The following is a 22,908-nucleotide window of genomic DNA, read 5'->3' on the forward strand; positions in this document are numbered from 1 at the left end:
CTGTCCCTCAGCTCTTCAGCTCAAGGCTAGAGTTCTACCACTTGAGCTACAGCACCACTTCCGGTTTCCTGGTGGTTCATTGGAGATAAGAGTTTCACGGACCTTCCTGCCCGGGCTGGCTTTGAACTGTGATCCTCAGCTCTCAGCCTCCTGAGTAGCTAGGATTACAGGCGTGAGCCACCAGCACCCGGCCATACATGGTTTTTTATCCTGCTGGTTTTGCTTAAAACTTTCTTATTTTTTCCCACATCTATAAGCATTCTCAGTAAAAACAAAGTTACTTTAAGACTTATTTCATTGATGTTTTATAAGTAGTTGTCTATCCCAGATTTTACTTGCGTGGAATCTAGCAACCAACAGAACAAAGTCTTTACTCTCTTGAAGTTTGCATTCCAGTGCATTCCAGTAGGATAGACTAAGCAACAAATTAACAAATAATAGCTGCCAGCCAGTGGCTCATGCCTATAATTCTAGTTACTGAAGAGGCAGAGATCCAGAGAATTATAGTTTGAGGCCAGCCTACACAGAAAAGTTGAGAGACTCCATCTCCAAAATAATCAGCAAAAGGCAGGACTGGAGATATGCCTCAGTAGTAGAGTGCCAACTGAGCAAGCAGACTGAGTGAAGGTAGGCTCTGAGTTTGAACTCTGCTACCAGAAAAAAATAAACCAAAAAAGTAGTAAATAAAAAGAAATACCATCATATGGTAAGTGCCATGGAGAAAAAAAAATAAGGTTATATTTCTTCAATTGTTTTTTAGTGAAATTATGCTAGCTTACTTTCATTATAGGGATTTATGGATGTATCTATCTTGTTTTACTTTGTGAATATGATAATTGAAAAGTTATTAATTTTATAGGCAGATGATTATAGTTCTTTGTTATTTGTAAGTCTTTGAGCATTTAGGAGACTAAATAGTCACACACATTTCCTAGCTGGAATTTTTTGTGCATTTTCTTCTACTTAATTTCCTATTAAAGGCCTCTTCTAATGTTTAGAAGAAGCCCTTACTGATGTGTTGTTGGGTCCCTCATATATAATGGTCAGTTAGTCTTAAACAGTGGCATAGTGAAGGGTAAAAGTGAGAAAAGCCAGTGGAAGCCTGGAAGTCCCCTACCTCCCCTTCTGCTCCTCCTCCTCCCTTCTGATGTCTTGAAGAAAAAGTGATCAGATAAGGAAGAAATGTAGTTCAGGTAGAAAGATGTGAAGGAAGAAGGAAATAGAGGTAGGTGAGTGAGTGAGATGGTGAAAGTAGGAGGAAAAAAATGGGAAAGCAGAAATGATCAGAAGGACATGGAATAAACAGAGGAAAAAAGGATAGAACAAATGTCCAACTGGCCAAAGAGTACTAGACTGTTACACAGTTACAGAATACTTGGATAATGACACTTTCCTTTTTTTGCTTCCCCTAACCCAGCTCATCTCCAGGAGAAGATGACTGTGTTCTTCAAAACACTTCGGAATCACTGGAAGAAAACCACTGCTGGGCTCTGTTTGCTGACATGGGGAGGTCACTGGCTCTATGGGAAACACTGGTAATAATGGTCACTCCACCCCACCTTCACTCCGGCCTCATAACAGCACAACCAGTGCAAGGCTTGAGGTTGAAATTTTGTCCCTAACACATTGTGGGTGAAAAGGTATTCAAACCAAAGCCAACACAAAAGTGTCTTATAATCAATTCTATGTAATTGAAATATAGGAACTATTATTAACACATGCTCCAAGGTATGTAGATTGTAGTAGTAGTGAGACTGGAAAGGAGACTATTTTTATTTTATTTATTGTTGAAGATATTGGGATCTATCCTGCAGAGTGTAAACTCCTCATCTAAGTTAGTAGTGGATAAAAATTGGAATTCATGTATCTCCTTGTTCCATTATTTACTGTGTCTTCATTGGTTCTTACTCCAATTACTGGATGCTCATTGGCTATGACTCCTCCATCTCCTTGCCTGCCCCCATCTGTCCTATGAACCTAGGGCAACAAACTGCCTATTTTTTAGCCTTCAGACATGGAAGGAAAGGGAAGTACTGAAGCTCTTCCAGTTTAATATGGTAATAAGATGAAACAGAAGTTTTAGTATTAAAAAACCCCATCCAATCATCTTGCAGTCTTTTGAGGAATAAGTGCTACATTTTCAATATGTAACAACACAGGACTCCAGAAGTCTTAAGTGAAAAGTTTTGTGTTGGAAATGTCCACATTGGAAAAAAAGAGATTCATTCAGATGCTTTTTGGCATTTCTCAACTGACCATTGTGGGAAAAGCTAGGATGCACCATGATGTCTTCTTGTCTGTAGCTATATAACCTGGGACATAGCCTCCCTCACTCCCCTTTTCTTTCTAAGTATTCTCAAGATTCAACTCATAGATTCCATTAGCTAGCATCTCTGAGGATACCTAAGAAACTTATCTTTTGTAATGTAAGAAATGACAAGGGTGGCACATTTATTTTAACAAATGGACTCTGAGACATGTAGTATTTTGCTTTTCCTCTCTTTTCTAAGTGACTCAAGCCTTCAAGGAGAGGCTCCTAACTCTAAGCTACAGCAGGGACAGCTCCATCTGGGGACACAACACCCATTGGGGATTATTATTGTTTTCCTAACTAGGTGAACTGTCTAGGAGCTGAAACTTCAAGATTCAAGATTCTGTAATAACTTCCTAGAGTCTTGTGACTTTAAAAAGGGCCAATTAGGTTTCCAGAATGAACAGAGGCCCCATTCTAAGTTAGTTTAGAAACAGCTTGAACCCAAAGTGTGCTAGAAGTCTGGAGGCTTCATTTTGCTCTGTTTCTGCCCTTGAAATTCAAGATTATTGCTCCAGCTGTTTACCACCCCCACCCCCAAATTGTCTGCTCTTTTTCCCCTCAAACTTACCTTCTGCATGCTTTGGAGCTACTTAACCACTTTTATTTTATTATTATTATTATTATTTAATTAACTTTTTTTTTTTTTTTTTTTGCCCTTCATGGGGCTTGAACTCTGAGGCAGAGCACTGTCCCCTAAGCTTTTGTGCTCAAGACTAGCACTCTACTATTTGACCACAGCTCTTCAGGCTTTTTGTGATTAATTGGAGGTAAGAGTCTCCTGGACTTAACTGCCTGGGCAGATTTCACCCTCCTGAGTAGCTAGGATTTCAGACGTTGCAACCGGCTGCATACCCCTTAACCTGCCATGATTGGGAACAAGGTAGTAATGGAGACTGGACCATGGAACTGAGGTTTGGGGTATCAGGGGACCTGTAGCCTTCCACTAGCTTTAGATCCCAAGGTTCTATTCACCAAGGTTTTCATTGGTCTTGTATAGGGAAGCATGTGCAGAAAGTAAGATATAAACTTCTACATGGGACAATATTTTGTATACAAGTGGTAAATGGCCTACTTATTTGGGGAAAGACAGCTAAACAGTAAACAGTTTACAATTTGCATAAACCTGTTTACCCTCATACTCCCACATAGTTTAGTGTGGAGTTAGCTCACTCCCAGGATAGAAGTCTGAATTCTTAAGCTAGGACTGCTTGACCTTTCCAGGAAACTCTCAGTGTTCTCAGAGTCTTTGGGGAGAAGGCATTCCAATCTCCCAATTTGTTGGGGTCTCACAGCTCAGATTTTTGGGTTCTCACATCGCAGTTGAGCCACCAGCACCCAGCAGCCACTTCTTTTTTTATTTTTTATTTTGATGTGCTGAGAACCACATTAAATTTGCAACCTTAATCATTTGTGAGTGTATAGATCAATAGTGTTAAATAAATTCACCTTATGTACAGATTTCTAGAACTTTTTTTTTTACACCCATTGAACAATCTTTTCCTGTTTTATATTTCCCCACTTCCTTACTGTTGCTGTGAGCTTGACTGTTGCACCTGCCTGGCATATGTATAATCATATAAAGTTGTCATTGTAGGAATTTTTCATGACCATCTCAGAGGACCATGCAGAAGCAGGCAGGCACAGGAGAACTATTACTGTAAGGTTTATTAGAGGGGCCATATCTCCCCAGGAGAGGGAACACATGGCGCCGGTCCCTGTCCAAGTGGCAAGTAGGTCTGGGATGGGGGGAAATGAGGGTGGAAGTGAGGTAAATAAGTGCACAAGTGGGTCTGGGCGGAGAGAGGGAGTGGCCAGCTGTAGGGGTGGCAACTCCAGGGCAGGGAGGAGCTCAGGTCGGGGTGGAGCTGAGGACCAAAGGTAGGGATGACCAATACTGTTATATTGTGACAGGTTTACCTCCCGTACAAAATGTTTTTTAGGCTCATCCATGCTATGACAAGTGGCAGAATGTCTTTATTTTTAAAGACTGAGTGACTAGTATTCTATTGTGTGTATGTGTCACAGTTGGCTATTGTGAATTCTTGTGATGAACTCAGGAATGCAAATATCTTGATGAGATGCTGCTTTCGATTCTTTTAGATGAATATTCAAAAGTACTGGATCCTGTAGTAGTTTTATTTTTAATTTTTTGAGAAGCCTCCATACCGTTTTCCGTAACAGCTGCATCCTTTTATAATACCACCAACAGTGCCTGAGGGTTCCATTCTCTCCATATGCTCATTAATGTTTTTGTTTTTGTTTTTGTTTTCTGCAGTGGGAGTACTAGGGTGTGAACTCAGGGCATTGTGCTGCCAGACTGGTGCTCTATCACTTGAGCTCTCCCTTTATTCCTTCTTTTGCTTATTATTTTGGAGATAGAGTCTAGTGAACTTTTATGCCCAAGCTGGCCTCAATTATAACCCTCCAGACCACAGTCTCCTGAGTAGCTAGGATTATAGGTGTAAGCCACTATTACCTCTTCTCAAGTAATCTTGCCCATTCAGATTGCTTTTGTCACCAGCTCTAGGTAGCCACGGCTCAGATTTCTGCAAAGGCCTCTTCTGAGCTCGACCTGAACATAAAATTCAACTGTGTGTCTGTCTACTTGGAGGTTTCATAGGTGCCTCCAGCTCAATAGAAGATTTCTCTATAAGAAGACTTCCCACCAAACCTGTTCCATTTTAGCTTTTAATCAATACCATTCAACATCCACCAAATTTCCCAGTCTAGACATTTGTACCTCATCTTCATTTCTCCTTATCCCCATCCCCCAGACCACGCTTATGCATTTTAATAAGTTTTTTACTGTGAAAATACTGTACAGAGGGGCTACAGTTACATGAGAAAAAGGTAATGAGTACATTTGATCATTTTGTCTCCTCCTTTGTTTTTCCCCTACCATCCTGTCCCTCCCACCTCCACAACTACCCCCATTCCCCCGACTAAATTGTACAGTTCGTTTTTCAACATGGTGCCTTTGTACATCTCATTATTACAGTGGGTCAACCTGTATCCCTATTTAAACATTTTGTTTTTTCCCTTCCCTTCTCCAAATTATACTAACATCAAATAAAGTGAAAACAGGTTTATACCATGGGGGAGGGACATACAAAGCAACAAAAAAATCACATGGTACCTTATAAATATGTTAGAAACAATAGTAAGAAAGAAAAAAACACTTGTGTCTATCTTGGGGTTCACTTCGCTTAACTTCATCTTATCTGGTCATATGTATATACAAGCTTATGCATTCTAAGTGACTTTTTTTGGTCAGTCATGGGGCCTGAACTCTGGACCTGGGTGCTGTCCCTCAGCTCTTCAGCTCAAAGATAGCACTCTACCACTTGAGCCACAGTGCCACTTCTGGCTTTTTCTGCTTATGGGGTAAAGAGGAATAGAATCCAGGGCCTCATGCATGCAAGGCAAGCACTCTACCACTGAGCCACCTTCCCAGCTCCCTAAGTGACTTTTTATCCTCAGAATCTCTTCCTGTGTTTTCTTTGCTTGTCCTCACTCATCACCATCATCCATACTGCCATCTTCTTGCATGGAGTCTTTTTTTTTTTTTTTTTTTTTTGTCAATTGTGAGGCTTGAACTCTGGGCCTGGGCTCTGTCCCTGAGTTCAGCTCAAGGCTAGTGCTCTACCACTTGAGCCACAATGCCACATCCAGTTTTCTAGTGGTTAATTAGAGACAAGAATTTCATGGACTTTTCTGCCTGGGCTGGCTTTGAACCCTAATCCTCAAATCTCAGTCTCCTGAGTAGCTAGGATTATAGGCATAAGCCACCAGTGCCCAACTTGCTTGGAGTCTTAATGGCCTCCTGTTTTCCCTGTATCTGATCTGGTCTGTTTGTATACTATCACCACAATATTCTTTTCATGTGCAGGTTGCTATTCCTTTTAGAATCAAGTTGAAAATCCTTGCCAGCTCTAGGTGAGCTTGACCTGTCAGCATGTAGCTATATCCTTGCTGCATTCCACCTTTGGCATACGCAACACTGAGGTCTTCCAAAGTGACCTGTTCTGTGGAGTGTCTTCACATAAGTTGTTTCCTAATTCTTCTCCAGGCAACTAGCTCTCTAGATATCAAATGTTATTTCTTCAAGGTGGTGTCCCTGTACCTTCTAAGTACAGGTAAGGCAGTCTTTCCAGTCTTCCTCCATTGTACTGTGAATTCCTTGTATGGCTCCCATTGTGGTTATGTTTTGTTCTGTTTGTTTCTTCTCTAATCTTAAGTCTTGAAAGGCAGGGGTCATGCTCTGTCTAGCCCAGTATTGTCCTGAAGGCCCCACACACAGCATGTATGTGACACACATATCAGTATAGAGGAGGGAACACAGAATGAAGAACTGAGGACTTGATCCTTCTGATTGATCCCTTCTGAACTCACACATCTGTTCTGTGTAAATAGGAAAAAAAAATCAGATTTTAGAAAATTTGCATATTTGTATTGCTGCCCTGGGTTTATCTTTTTGATACTAGATATTTATTTGCAGGCTTTATTTTGTTAATAGTATTTGTGAATAGGAATGCTGCCTTCTTTTTCCTCCTCTGCATAATTTCCCCACAGCAGGCTGCAGTAGTGGATAGCAGCAGCGGGTACAGCTCTTGGCTCACCTCGGTAAGAGCAATTGAAGAGAGGAAATGACCCTGTTCCTTGAGAGTAAGGAGAGTTTAAGTAGTGCTCATTCCTCTTCAGTTGCTCTTACGAGCTTTCTGGATTCCCTGGGGAAGATCCTGTTCCAGCTTTCTCAGTTCATCATGTCAGCAGTTTACCTGCAAGTGTTTCTGACTCATTTGTAGTCCCTTTAGTAGCAAAGAACCTGCTGATAAACAGTAGCAGAAAAAGCTGGGTGCTAGTGGCTCATGCCAATGAAATTAGCAGAAGAATTAGCAGTGGCTCACACCTGTAATATAAGCTAATCAGGAGGCTGAAATCTGAGGATTTCAGTTTGAAGCCAGCCTATGCAGGATAGTCCATGAGACTTTTCTCTGGTTAAGTACCAGAAATGCTGGAAGTAGAGCTGTGGCTCAAGTGGTAGAGTGCTAGCCTTGAACAGAAAAACTCAGAGACAGCATTCGGGTCCTGTTCAAGCCCCAAGACAGGTACATTAAAAAAAAAAAAAAAGTAGCAGAAGAAAGGAGACAGTATAGTATGAAAGTTTCCAGCAGTGACATTTCCTAGCCATGTAACCTAGGCTATCTAGGACTCACGTTCTGTGCAGAAGGGGGATGGTAACTATAACACATGGGTCTTTGAGGGCTTGAGTGCAATAACTAAAGCTTTTAGGTCCATGTCTGCTGGATGTCAGAGTTCAAAAGCTGTGGGTACGGAAGTGGGGCTGTGGCTCAAAGGGGTAGAGCATTAGCCTTGAGTAAAAGAGCTCAGGGATAGCACCCAGGCCCTGAGTTCAAGCCCCACAACTGACCCAAAAAAACAAGCAAAAAAATGTGAGTGTGAATAAACACAATGTGATAACAAACTGCTTGAGTGACAGCCAGTGGGGAACATGAGGATTCTCAAGATGGACTAATAAGATCTGAGCCTTTTATCTGTTTCTGAGCCTTTTATCTGTAATGAGACATCTTGGAAAAGTCTAGTTTAATATATCCACAGAAGAATAGGGCTTAAACATTTAAGACTATCACACTATATCTGTCAGACTTTGTCTGTCTGACTTGAAGTCAGATGGTTCTATCATTGGGGACGTTGTTCTTGCTTTTCCTGGCTCTGGTCTGTCTCTCCATGGTTTTGACCTTGGCACTACTTCTCAACCAACCCCTTGGCTTAGCAGAGCTCCTGCTGCCTGGCTCCTGGTTCTCTGTTTACTCTTTCTGGCTCCATTTCTGCCTCTACCTTAGCCTGTGACTCAGGATTCCCTCCTATTTATTTGGGGGAGCATCTATCCTCTTAAATTAGCCAGAATTCCTCGTATCTTGGAGATTTTATTTTTATTTTTATTTTTCTACAAATTTCATATACACTACATATCCCTTGCCATTAAGCTTGAAAAACAAATGCGATTCTGTTGAATGGTTCTGAGTCCTGAGTTTATAGTTTTTTACTAATATTGGAGTTATCCCCCCACCCCCACCGAACATAGAACAGGGATCATGCTTACTGTATATTGGCTTTTCTAAGCACTGCTAGGAACTGACTTGCAAGTCCTATGGTCAAAACCGATTTCTTAGAAAAAAGAAAAATAGTTATGAATTTTGCCTAAGGGTTGTGTTCATTGTTACTGTCTCCCCTTTATTAGAACTGAGTAATACTATTGGTAATAATAGCTAACACTCAGTTATTGCCATGTGCAAGGCATGAGTCTAAGCACTTTGGATTTATTAACTGATTTCATCTTGTAATAACTCTGAGATGGCTGTTCATCTCATATTAGCGCAAGATTAATAGTCTTGTACGTGAAGAAACAGGGGCCCAGGACTGAATGATTTGCCTAGGACACAGAGCCAGCATATGCCAGAACTATGAATCAGAACTGGGTCAGCCTGGTCTGAACCTTTTAGGGTGGTGACTTGAACAATGGGAAAAACTGTGAGCTGAAGATGTCTTATGTGATAATATCTGTGTTGTAAGAGTAATTGTTACTGCAGAGCACCTTAAGTTGAGCTTCTAAGTCGGTCTTGCCACTTTTTGGTTGTGTGACTTTGGACAAGTTGTTTAAACCTTACTGAATATCACTTTTACTCAACCACTACACTTTCTGACACATATTGAAAATAGTGCCTATTTTATGATAGATTATAAATTGGTATGCACTACATCCTATTCAAGGGGTGCCTGAGAGGAGGAAAAACCTTTTTGTATGCCATTATTGTGGCTTGCTTGCTCATGGCTGCTACTCCACCACATGGGCCATGCCTCTAGTCCATCATTTTGCTGTTTAATTGGAGTCTTGTAGACTTTTCTGCCTGGGCTGGCTTTGAATCACAATCCTCTATATCTCTTCTTGAGTATCTAGGATTACAGGTGTGAGCCCCTGGTAGTAACTGAGCTTTGATTTGCTGCAGAAAGCTGTGTCACCAATAAATCAACTAAGTAAGCTCTAACCATTGGGTGAATGGATGGACAAAATTTACAAAATCTCTGTAAATGCTATCAGATCACCAATTGGTTGAAGTTTCAGAACTTGCCCTGTTCTGGGAACTGTGATGTTTGTGTTTGTGCCAGTCCTGGGGCTTTAACTCAAGCCCTGGGCACTGTTCTGAGGTTTTTTTTTGGATCAAGGCTAGTGCTCTACTACTTGAGCCACAGCTCAACTTCCAGCTTGTTGGTAGGGTTAATTGAGATAAGAGTCACAGACTTTCCTACCTGGGCTAGCTTCAAACCTTGATTCTCAGGTCTCAGCTTCCTGAGTAGCTAGGATTATAGGTGTGAGCCACCAGGAACTGGCTCATGAATCATTTTAATGTGCTTTGTTTAAATGTTACTAGATTTAATAAGGTGCAAAAAAATTCCCTTCTAGAACACCAATTTTGTTTCACTTATGCTCATCTTTTGTTTTATTCTGTGTTCTCTACTTTTTTACTGGAATATTTTAAGGCAGATCCTAAGTATTATATTACTTTAAGTATCTTAGTATCTTAGCTTCACTAGGCCTTAGAAAAAAATTACAATGCCTTCATCATGAACCTCATAAGATTAAAAATAATTCTTTTATAACACCTAATAGTCTGTTTATATTTTTATTGTCCCCAAATTGTTTTATAGTTTTGCTCTATAAAGTTTCACAGTTCACTTTTAGTGTCTGTGTCTTATGTCAAACTGTAACTTTCTTGCTTTTTGTAGCAGTTGTTTTATAAATTGGAAAACTACATTTTTCCTACAGAATTTCCATACCCCTAGATTTAGCAAATAGTTTTACACACACACACACACACACACACACACACACACACACACACACACACAAATGAATTAGTAATACTGATCCTGACTTTATTTTAAATTGATGTTGTATTTATCATAGGGTTTTTGCATTCCCTTTTATTTTGCAAATAAAAAGGAATCTTATTACCTATCTCTAACGCTGATATTTTGTGGAGCACCCTTAAATTTTTAAGTAAAGCCCTTGCCTCATTCTCACCCCAACCTCTATCCGTTCTGTAGCTTGACAGCTGGGGATTAGAGCCAGATCTTAGACTTTTGCTACTTGCAGTGTGGGCCAGGGTCCAGCATCATGAGCATATTCTGGGAGCTTTTAGCAATGTGGCTCCCCAAGCTCCATCAACCTGCTGACTCAGAATCTGCATAGTAAGCAGACCCCCAAGTGATGTGACAGTATATTAAAATTTGGTACAAGCTGATTGGGAGGCATAATTAGATTTTGGTGTAAATTATTTGACAAGAATGCTCATCCACGTTTGGTGGATTTCTTATGACATCACTTTATGAAAGAAGTTGTTTCTGGGTGCCCTGCTATGATATTAAGGTTAATCACTGGGTTCATAGGTGATCAGCTGGCTCACCCTTGAGAATGCCAAGGAAGATCACTTGTGAGAGTTCTTGAGAGCAGAATGGCTAAGAGGGAGCTCTTAAATTAAATGTATTCTTTATAGCTTCCAAGAATATAACCTGGGGTAAGTTACTTAACCTCTCCATGCTTAGATTTTCCATCTGTAGACTGGAGATAGTATCTAATAGTACTGATCACTGTGGGTTATCATGTGGACTTTTTTAGAACAGTGCCTGGCACAAAGAACATTCTCAATCCTAGCTACTCAGGAAGCTGAGATCTGAGGATTGCGGTTCAAAGCCAGCCTGGGCAGGAAAGTTCGTTAGATTCTTATCTCCAATAAACTGCTAGAAAACCGTAAGTGATGCTGTGGCTCAAGCAGTAGAGCATTTGCCTTGAGCTGAAGAGCCAGGGACAGTGCCCAAGCCCAGAGTTCAAGCTCCATGACCAGCAAAAAAAAAAAAAAAAAAAAAAAAAGAACATTCTCAATCAGAAATAGCCACTCTTCTCCTTTTCTTGGCTTTTGCTCTCCTCATTAACCAAGACATCATAACAAAGATGTCACTGGAGTTGGGCCTTTCAGACTAAGCAGCAATGTTGTGAGTGTTTTTAGATAAGGAAGTAGTAGTGTTCTAGGTGTTACTAATTACTTGATCAAAGGCAGAATGTTGAAACTCACAGTGGATTTATGGAGCCTGGTAAAGAATATAACTTGACTGTAAAGTTGCATGTTTTCAGTGGGATGAGAGAAAACCAGATCAGAGAGGGCTTTAAATATAGGAACTTTGTAACATTTAGGGAGCAGTGACCATTTTAAGGGGAAGAATATCACGAAGAAGGCAGCATTTCAATTAAATACAGAACCCCTGTGCAGGATATATTTGAGGGAGAAGAATCTGACTGCCGAGAGGCATAATAGCAGTTTACCTAAAAGGAAATGAGGCCTGAACTAGAGTCGTCGTTGCATTGGGAATGAAAAGTAAGTGGATGAACATGAGCCTGAAGAGAGTGAAGCGTATGCAGTGAACACAGGCATAATTATATCTGATTGGCAGTTCGTTGTAAGGATGGAAAGAGGGAAGCCAGCAGCACATGTCAGTGCCTTCTACTGTGCCTGGCTGAAGTTAGCCCTCAGTAAATTCTAGTCTTTATTGTTTCTAGATAATTGGGTGTTTGGCTGAAGGAGAGGTATGTAAAAGTCTTTATTTATTTATTTATGTATTTATTTATTTATTTATTGCTCTAAGACAAGAATAATTGGTGATAGAGGGAGAACTGGTTGAAGGAGGTGTTCTTTTCTGTTTTAGATATGCTGAGTGTGAGATCTTGACAAGATATCCAGGGGGAATGTGAGGTGCCAGGGGTAAATTATGCATGAGCCACACTTGACTAGACTGATACTTTTTCTTTTGGTACAGATTATTGTTTCAGGAATGTGTTGTGCTTCATTTTTCAGTGTCTCGAGGGTTCCTGCCAAAGCAGATGTTTTGCCTTGACATCCATTCAGATTAGCCCCTGACTTTCCGCTGGGTGGGCTGGGGCTTGGCTTCCCTACAGGCAGCAAAGAGAGGCTTACGTCCCCTCCAGGCTTTCTTACTGCAGGTTTTGTTCAAATTTTGACAAAGCAGTTTGTTTTGCTTTTTAGCCATTTCAAACTTTTTTTCCCTCCCTTTTTATGCACAAGCTGAAGTTGAAATTGGGGTATTAATGGATGCTATTTAAAGAAGCTCATTTATGGGTAATTAAATAACATGCCTGTCAGCACAGATTTGATAGGGAAGAGGAGAACCTTTTTTTTTTTTTTTTAAATATAATGAAGTTTAATTATATTCCTGTTCCTTTCAACTCCTTTGTTAGATTATCTAGAAAACAGATTTTTCTTTTTATTTTTTTTAATTTATACTTCCTTGAACTGCTCCCATATCTCTGTAGGGGAGGAGAGAGTATGTTTTATTTTTCAGTGCATTTTAATTTTTAGTGCATTCCAAGTGCTGCACAGAGAAAAGTCATGGCTGGTGCTATAGCTAACCCCTCTTTAAGTAGTGATCAACCCACATCTCAGACATTTCATGTTACAGGATAGTGAAATACGGACCATAGTAGCTACTTGCCTATGTGTTCACAGGTTACCAAAAAATACCATTTCATAAGGCTGTTTGTAAACAACAGGAAAAGGGAAAGGACTCCCTCATCTTATGCTTTCTTCTTGAAGAGCTTCATAATCTGTATGTCATGCTTTCTGTCTTCCTTTTTTCTGTGTAAATAGACTTGAGTACCTTGTACATAGTGGAAACTCAATATGTATTTGTTTGTAATTGCATTTGCAAATGTAAATGGCCAGTAGAACAGAAGGAACTAGTATTTTGGTTGTCTGGTAAAGTTGATGTTATGCAGTAAATAGAAGAAAAGTATCTGGCATTGACTGTTTAAATTGAATTGTTATCTGAAAATAAATGGATGGGGGAGGAAAAGAGCAGAAAATGGAACAAGTGAATGAATCACAAGAGGATGTCAGTAGAGTACTTGGGAAAATTAAACAGGAGTAGAAAGCTTTCGAAAGAGAGCTGGTAGTAGCGGCTCAAAGGATGTCTTTCATGACAGCCAAGGCTTTCCCTGAGGGTACAGAGTCAATCGTAGCAGAAGGTTAGCTTCCAGAAAGAGAATTTTCTTTCCCAGAGTCTACAGAAGTCAGCCAGCTAACTCGTGCTTCTTCTTCTTTTTTTTTTTTTTTTTTTTTTTGTTGGTTGTGGGGCTTGAACTCTGGGCCTGGGCGCTGTCCCTCAGCTCTTCAGCTCAAGGCTAGTGCTCTACCACTTGAGCCACAGCGCCACTTCCGGCTTTTTTTTCTGCTTATGTGGTGCTGAGGAATCAGAACCCAGGGCCTCATGCATGCAAGGCAAGCACTCTACCACTGAGCCACCTTCCCAGCCCCTAACTCATGCTTCTATTAGGACAATGGAGTTGAAGAGAACAGAATAATTTTCTGTCCTACAAGGAGAAAAGAGAGCTTTAGATAAAGACTTGCTCCTCTTCCATTTATCTTGGTCAGTCAGATGAGGGATAAACTACCTATCTGGTTAATGAAAAGTTCTACACAGAAGGCCAAGATGGTTAACTGAGTTATGGAGGAGAAACCATTGGATGCCATCTTTCACTAACCTAGTTTCCTTTCCTGCACTGGATAGGGAACAAATGGTGAAGAGGAACTGAGGAATTAGTGTTGTTCACATATCTCACCTGAGTATGGACCAAAGTGGCTGGATCTGATCATACGGATGGCTAAAGGTGGCTTGAGGATTTCTAATTTCAGAGAGAGAAAGGCAGGCACCAAACTGGATCATACACCTGTGGATTTTGTTAGATTTGATTCCAATCTTAGGCAGAGGTCATCTTTGACTAAAATATGTTCTTAGATTGAGGATAAATTTTCTATGTGCAGGAATAAAAGAGTATGGTAACCATAGTAGTAGATGGCTCTCAGGGAGAGCATTTGCCTGTGTATATCACCAATGTTAGACAGGGCTATGTTGGTCATTTGGGAATGTCTCTAGGAGATGGAATAGAAGCAGAGTATTGTTAGAGACAGTGCTGTGTTGACAGTCAATCTAATACAAGTTCTCAGTCTTTTAGTAACTTCTAAAAGTAGTTTAAACCCCAGGACGGCAGTTTTCTGTAACTGGATCACTTAGTTCTTTTCTAGAAGCTTAAAGTAGTTGAGAAAACACTGCTTAAGTGAACATACCAGATTCATGGGTTCCAGAGACCTGAGGTAGGGACTTCACTGTGCATGTCCTTGCCCAGGTAAGAATCACCCCCCTCAACCCCCCGCAACTCCCCGCCACTATGAACTTGGTTACTAATGAATGGTGTGTTACTGTATCATCTGTATTATTTGATTAATGGGGAGGTTGAAAAGCCTTGGACTAGATGATTTCTAAGGTCTCTTCCAACCTTAAAATGTTAGATCGCTAGGAAATGGTGTTTGATTTTGGATGCCTTTGACAAAGGCATTTTATTTGCATGGGTGCTATATAGTTTTCATACTGTGACAACAAATAAGTAATCATAGTAAAAGAGAGATTGTAAATCTAAAAATTGTTGTAAAGATTCAGGAATCCATTCACGTTGTTCCTTGCCTTCTTCTGAGGTATCATTTGACCCCAGTGTTCCTGACTCTGCTTGCCATATTTTCACATGTCCCTATGCAGCACCAGACACTCGTCCTTTACAAGTGATAGTAGAATTTGCTAACTTTGTTTTTCTTTTGCCAAACTTTTAAGCAGCAGAAATGATGACTCTTAATGCCAGCCAAGGTTTGTGTGGCCCCTTATTTTTACTCCCTCTTTTATGTACTCTTAAGGGGTGCTGAAATGAAGATAGTCACTGCATAATGTATGGTTGTCCATAGGATTTCTTCCCCCACCCCACCCCTTTATCTTTTGTGACATCAAGAAATTTCTTTATGGCCTTGTGCTTAGGGGAGGTTAGGAGATCGAACTATTCAGTAGCAGGGAGCCCATCATCCAGCCCATCATCCAGAGGCTCTAAGAACAAGAGGAGATAACATCTCTGACATATTATCAGAGCAGACAGCCTTAAATGCTTATAAAAAAAACAAAAAAACTGTTAGTATTAACCAGTTGCTAGAGGCTCATGCCTGTAATCCTAACTGCCCAGATAGTTGAGATCTGAGGAATTGGGCAGAGAAATCCATGAGACTCTTATCTCCAGTTAACTACCCAAAAGCTGGAAGTGGAGCTGTGGCTTAATCTGTAGAGTACTAATTTTGAGTAAAAAAAGCTAAAGGATAGTGCCCAGGCCCTGAGTTCAGGTCCCAGTACTGGCATAAAAACAAAACAAAAAGCTGGGCGCTGGTGGTTCACACCTGTAATCCTAGCTACTCAGGAGGCTGAGATCTGAGGATCACAGTTCAAAGCCAGCCCAGGCAGGAAAAGTCCGTGAGACTCTTATCTCCAGTAAACCGCTGGGAAAACCAGAAGTGGTGCTATGGCTCAAGTGGTAGAATGCTTGCTTTGAGCTGAAGAGCTGAGGGACGGAGCCCAGGCCTAGAGTTCAAGACCCACGGCGACAAAACAAAAAACCATTAGCACTTTCTTTGTCCCCTTGGTTTTCTGTCAAGCTGTCTATTTTCTCCTACCCTAAAGGATATTCTTTAGGACCAAAGGTGGACTGTTCTTTCTCAGCAGGTTGCATTTCCTTCCCAGTTCCAGCCTCTTTTAGGCACAGCTGGTCACCAATTCCATGATAAAAAGCCCACGGCATCAATCTTCACTGTTTGGGTGGAGTCAGGGCAGGGGAAAGGGTTGTGCTGAGTATTCTTAGACAGATCTCCCCTTTTGCCTCTACCTTGCTATGATTCATTTATAAATTTGCTGTGTTTCCACTCCCTTCCTGCTGCCCTGTGGAAAACCACTGGGCACAGCCACTGGCCATGCGATGGTTAATTATTCTAGGAAGCTTAGATAAGTTGAAGTGCTAGTTATAAACATCTCAACTTGAAATCTATTTTGTTGCAAAGCAAAGACTGTGTTTGCATGCACCAAGGGAAAAGCTCATGGTAGAAATCGCTGTACAATTTGCCTCTAGACTGTAGTGGGAAGTATCCTTTTTGGGAAAAAGGTTGGATCGATGTGATTTTTCTCTCCATGTTAAGTTGTTATTGAAATGGCAACTTATCTTATTTTGCAGTCCTAAAGTAATAAATAAAACATTCATGGCTTGGAATAAATTGAGAGCATCCCATTACCTGTAGTGGCGGGCATGTTCATATGCCTCTAAAGCCTCAGGCAGTGACATCAGCAGGTTTTGTTCATTTTCTAATCCAGAGGCTTCTCATTTCTTTCTGTCAAAGAATTTGCGTTTCGGTACTGAGCAGATCTTCAGGGACCCTTTCTGATATGACTACATTTGTAGCACCTCTTGTAAATTGCATTTAACTTCAGCTCCCTGGAGACAGCTCGGTCTAGTGGAAAGAGCCTGGGCTTGCAATTTATAGAGGTACCTTGTTTGGTAGCAAGGTCTTTAGCTCAAGTTTGGATTCTTGACGCATTAGCAATCTGGAGTTTTCTGACAATCAGACACTGAAAGAATTCTTGTGCTTCCTAGTAGCACGCAAAGGAATCTACACCTAGCCCTTTTCAAGGGAACTAATTCTGTTACACACATGTACACATATGAATGCACATGAATATACATCCATAGACCTGAGATCTTCCTGACCTGGCAGAGTTTCAGTGGCAGTTTGACTTTTCATGCTGCACTATTCCATATAGACTCCCACACTTGCCCAATGAGTGCTAGTCTAGAGCAAAAAGAATCTCAGAGACAGTGCCCTGAGTTCAAGCCCCAGGACTGGCAAAAAAAAAAAAAAAGAAAAGAAAAGAAAGAAAAAAGGATTAACCTTAGCTTTTCCTTCTAGAACAAAGCTGTTCTGTCTGAATACAGTCAGTTTTTCCTATTCAGCCATTTGCCACTTATTAACAAGTAGTTATTGATTCCCTCCTATCTACAAGTGTCTGTACTGTAGGCTGTTATGAATTATCCATGATTTTAAGAAGTTTATAATCTGGGCTGGGAAGGTGGCTCAGTGGTAGAGTGCTTGCCTTGCATGCATGAGGCCCTGGGTTCGATTCCTCAGCACCTCATAAGCAAAAAGAAAAAAGCCGGAAGTGGCGCCTGTGGCTCAAGTGGTAGAGTGCTAGCCTTGAGCTGAAGAGCTGAGGGACAGCGCCCAGGCCCAGAGTTCAGGCACCACGACCGGACCTCCCCCACCCCCCCAAAAAAAAAAGTAAAAAAAGAAATTTATAATCTATACAGGAAGATAAAAGATGGATTTGTGGGGTTGGAGGATTGTGTTTAAAGACATATGTGGTATTGTACTTAGCTTTTTTTCCCCCAAGGGGAAAGAAAAAAATGATCTACCCTTTGGAGGTATAAAACTCAAAGTGCCATTGGGAACAGCAGAGCATGTACCTTACCAAGCTTTACATCAAGAAGAATGATGGTAGATGGAAACTGGATTTTCTTCCTCAAGTATCCATCAGCTTTTTCTTTGTCTTCCAAATGGAAGGCAGTGCCAGTTTATTTGAGATTTACTTGGCATGCTCTGCCAGCTGTGCTAGTACTCAGAGTATCTCCTCTCTTGCAGCTGCTTCTGTTTCTCTCCCTCACCCATTCATGTACGTTTTCTTTATCCATTTCACCCCATCCATTGCCATTTAGTGGAGATTGCTGCCTGGAATTCCAGACCTGTGCCTCTGACTGGTCCTTAGTCTCTTCTACTCTGCCCTCCTCCCCTCTAATTCTTTCCACATATGAAATACTTATCTTTGTGAAACTGGTTTTTGTCACTTAACATGATGATCTCTAGTTCCATCCGTTTTCCACTTACAAGCTTTTAATAAGCCATTTCCTTTGCTTAGAGTCTACTTTCTGTTTCTCCCTTGGCTCTTAGTTTCAGGGTTACTTCCTGTGAAAGCCTTTTCTAATTGCAACAGTATATTGGCTGCCTCCCCAATGATGCAGCACACGCTACATGCTGCATCCCCTTTGATGCTGCACATGCAAACAGTATGGCATCCTCATAACCCGTCTTCCCTCTGAGCTTCAAACTTCACGAGGCCAGGGAATCTTGGGCTTTCCACCAGCATATTACATATTCCTAGTCTGACATATGCCATCATATTTACCAAGACTCTACTACTTACTTGGTCCTCAACTTCAAGACAGGATCAACTCTTGTTCATTGTGTCAAACCCAGCACTTTGTGTCTTTGTGTTGAGTTTGTTTCAACAACCAACAACTTTCTGGAACTTTGTTTGCCTGAACTCTTTTTTGGCTGGTACTGGAGCTTGAACTCAGGACCTGGCTCTCTTGTTTAGCCTTTTCCCTCAAAGCTGGCACTCTGCCAATTGAACCACATCTCCATTTTGGGCTGTTACAGCCATTATCTTGTACTAAGTATTTGAAGTAATGATTCTAGTATCCTATACCAGTGATTTTGGTTATCTTATACAAAGTATTTGAAGTAATGAGTTGGCTATCTATGGGAAGGGGGTCTTCAGAGATCAGCCTCTAAGTCAGGGAGGAACCTAAATGGAAGCAGTAGAGGATATAGACTGGAAGGGAGAGGCAGGTTTGTAACTTTCCACAGGCCTGGAAGGCTTATTGAAAAGGACCTACCTACAGGATGAGTTCTTTGGAAAGAGATTGGAGATATGGGAAATGACCTATTAGAAAAACCAAACCAAACCCAACCAAATACCATTGGGCACAGGTTGTTGGGGAGACAGGTATGAGAGGCCAGTGGAGATCTAGTGACCGTGGCCCTGATCCTACGGGAGCTTCGTGTTACTCTGTGATCCAGAGGTTACGGTGCACTCAGGGTTTTACCTCTTCATTGTTTAGAAGGCCATAGATATGAAGTGTAAGTAAACTATCTAGGCTTGTGAACATGTCACTTATTTTTATAGTTGAGTAGCTTTATATGCTGATTTTAGTTTATCATATGGTATTTTCTTGTTGTTGCTGGTTTTTGAAGGACTTGCCATGGGTATTTGATAGGGAGGGATGCAGAAAGAACTGCAGAGGGTAAGGATTTGTGAGTCTGGGGTGTGGGTCAGGAAGGTGGCACAACTCGCTGCCACCTGGATAGCCATAGCTCAGAGTCACATAAGCAGCTGAGTTCTGGGCCTGGTGACCAGCTTGTTCTGGGCGCCACCTCACAAGGGGAAAATCTCCCAGATTGTTATCAGATAGCAGTGGCCTCAGAGGTACTCATGCCATGAAAACTTCAGGTTCACATTGATGCCACCAGGGCCTCCCTGTCTTCCTGAGGCTGGCTGCCCGGGGCCGCTGGGGTGCTCCATAGTCCGGCTGTGGACGGCATCTTCCAGCAGCCTTGGGCTACAACTAAGGCAAAAAGCTGCGGATTTTTTTATTTTCATGACTTGTTCAGTCTTCAGTATTCAGATTAGATTTTGAATGACTCAAATGCAAAATTTAAGGTCTCCAATGTTATAAAATGTGTTCAGGGAAAAGAATGTAAGGGGAATAACCCTGTTCCCCCTTTTAAATTCTTTCTTACAAATTGGTTAATGGGCATGCTTCTTGGGTACTGGTTTTCTTGCCTGCTGTTAACCAGGTGAAGTTCTCATCGTAGCAGCATGCACAAGTGCAGACTCCACCATGAGCTCTGGCCCTGTGGACTGTCAGTGCTGTTCTCCTTGGTATATTTTAGAGATGGTTATGCTAAGTAGTGATCTGGTGCTGGGAATGCTTTCCTTTGTGGAAGCCAAAATTTTGCCTCTTGACAAAATTTCCCATTTGTGATATAATTGATTGTCTGACGGTGATATAAAGAAGAGGGATTTCGAGAATATAGCAGAAGCAACTCGACAGCAAGTGTTTCTGCCAAAACAGTCCCAGTGATTTCCCCTTGAAAAGAAAAATTCAGGATGTGTATATTAGTTTTTTTGTGTTTGACTAGTAAATTACCACAGGCCTCGTGGTTTAACACATCATGAATTTATTATCTTATGAGGATTAGGTCTCCCTGGCTAAAATCAAAATGCCAGCAAGGAGTTGAGGGGGCCCTTGGGGAGAAGCCACCTCTCTGTCTCCTGCTTCCTGGGAGCTGTGCCACATTCCTAGGCTCTCAGCCTCTTCCACAACCTTCCAGAGTCCCATCTGCTCTGACCTCAGGCAAGGAAGCTGTTCTGTGCTAAGGACCTCATGGGAAGAGTGAATCCATCTAGATAATACAGAATAGCCGTCTGATCTCCAAGTCCTAAATTTAATCTCATCTCTGAAGCCTCCTTGCTATGTAAAGTCATGTGTCTTCAAGAACTTGGGGTCAGAAGGTAGCCATTTTGGGGAAGAAACTTTGTTTTGCCTGTGATACTATAGAATTATTTCATTTAAAGTTTCTTTCAGAGGATGTATTTTTCAAATGTACCCATGATTTGTTATCAGGTCTGACTTGATTATTTATAAGGAAGAGGTGCAAATCCCACAGAATTTGCTTGGGTCTTAATCTGCTGTATAGAAACTGATGTTGGTTTTCTTTTTTGTTTGCTTTGATAGTGATAACCTGCTAAGGAGAGCTGCCTGTCAAGAAGCTCAGGTAATGCCGTTTCCTGTAAGAAAATTAAACCCTCTTATCTCCACGGAGCAGGAAGCCCACAGTACTCCTGGGACATGCACAGGATCTTGCCTCCGTGCAGTTTGGCTATTTTTCCCCACTATCTGGGGATGAATCAGGCTTCGAGCCAACTCTGAGCTGCGCGAGGGGAAGTTAACCATCTGGCGAAGAGCAGTTCTAACGCCCATCCTGTTAGGCTTGTTTACTTCTGGATCACTCCCGAGAACACAAACTAACCCTCTGAAGCTCTGGGAATTTGCTGTGTTTGCAGTTGTCCTTGAAGATCTGGCCCAGCTCTGAATGGTCCCTAGGGATATCAGTTCAGAGCCAGCATTGACTCTGAAAGTCAAATCGTCTTCAAATTGTTGATTCTGACTTTACGCCCATCTCTTTAACACCACCCATTCATTACCCCAGTTCCGTGGTAGTCTACTTAAGTGTCCTTTCATCTGCTCCATGATTACAGTTGAATCCTTTCCAATTCAAGACCACTGTCTTGCCTTCCCCATTTGGCCTGACAAGTGATAGCTATGACTCATTTGCTTTTTTACCTATATGTCATCTAAGCTTATGATGTCAGAAGTACAAAAGAAAATGATAAAACCATGGTACAAATGACAGAGGAATGAAGCACTTACTAAGGGATGGCAAGCCTCCTGCTTGTTTCTGACAGATTTCCTGGGGATCAGGAATAAGATAATAGTAGTAAGTTTTTCTCCTCAGTTGATGTTATCTAAATGTTCTGAATGTGTGTGTGTGTGTGTGTGTGTGTGTGTGTGTGTGTGTGTCTGTGTGTGTGTGTGTGTGTCTGTGTGTATGAGTGTATGCATGCATGCATGCATGCATGCGTGCCTCCTGATCCTTTCATGCTCTTACTTGACTTTCACTCAAGTCTGGTACTCTGCCACTTAAGCCACAGCTCTACTTCTGGCTAGTTGGAGGTAAGAATCTCATGGACTTTTCTGCCTGCATTGGCTTTGAACCTTGATCTTCAGATCTCAGCCTCCTCAGTAGCTAGGCTTACAAGAGTAAGCCATTAGAGCCCATCTGAATGTGGGTTTTAAGAATTTGATTATAGTTTTGCTTAAATATGTGGCTTCAAGTTGTTTTAGAAATCAGTTAAAATAAACTTTAAATTTTGAAATTATTTTTAAATTGACACTGTATGTATGGGTATAATATACTTTGATACAAGTATGCAGTATACCATGATCAAATCAAGGTAATTATCAAATAAACTTTAATATTAAATTTGAAGTGATTCCCACCTCAGACATCCTTGTGTGTGTGTGTCTGTGTGTTGGGGGGTGGTGTTGTGGTAGTACTAGAGTTTGAACTCAGGGCCTGGTAAACAAGTAATCTACATTTGAGCCATATTCCAGCCTCTTCTTACTTTAGGTTATTTTTCAGATGGGCTCATTGTTTTGCCTCTCAGGGCTAGTCAGGACTGCCATCCTTCTACCTGTGCTTCCCAAGTAGCTTGCATTATACTTGTGATCACCACACCCAGCTACTGGCTCACTAACGTTTTCCCTTGGCTAGCCCTGAACTTAAATCTTTCTGATCAAGTAGGAATGAACCTGGCCTCCACTATTCTTACTAAAGGCAGATACCTCCACTTCTAGGCTTGTGAGTTATTAACCCTGTGATGTTGACTAACTTAATCCTTTGGAGTCTTGGCTTTCTAATCTGTAAAAATGAGATTACTGAATATACTTCCATTGTTTCTGAGAGCTAGGATCATTGTATGTAAAAATGTCAAATACCAAATGTTTACTATTAGTGACATCACCCTTCCCATGCTAGTTGCTGCTGTTTAGTTGCGATACAGAATTGCAGAGAAGAGGCAAATAGAGTATTAGGTTAATTTCTTCTTTCCCTACTGGAGTTTGAACTTGGAGTCTTGTGCTCACTGGGCAGGTACTTCAGTAATTGAGCCATGCCCCTGGCCCTTTAATT

The 22,908-nt window shown here is 41.3% G+C and overlaps 1 protein-coding gene across 1 annotated transcript in view; it reads left to right on the top strand.

Annotated features, from left to right (window-relative positions):
• Positions 1–22,908, top strand: part of Agk (acylglycerol kinase) — an 88,553-nt gene that overhangs the window by 5,795 nt on the left and 59,850 nt on the right. The window contains exons 2-3 of the mRNA XM_069996919.1: positions 1,418–1,535; positions 20,892–20,931. Of these exons, the coding sequence (XP_069853020.1) occupies positions 1,435–1,535; positions 20,892–20,931 (141 nt within the window). The 5' untranslated portion in view covers positions 1,418–1,434. The remainder of the gene's footprint in view (positions 1–1,417; positions 1,536–20,891; positions 20,932–22,908) is intronic.

The sequence above is a fragment of the Dipodomys merriami genome, unplaced genomic scaffold (genome assembly GCF_024711535.1).
Source record: "Dipodomys merriami isolate MVZ:Mamm:240054 unplaced genomic scaffold, mDipMer1.0.p SCAF_5, whole genome shotgun sequence".
Taxonomy (NCBI): domain Eukaryota; kingdom Metazoa; phylum Chordata; class Mammalia; order Rodentia; family Heteromyidae; genus Dipodomys; species Dipodomys merriami.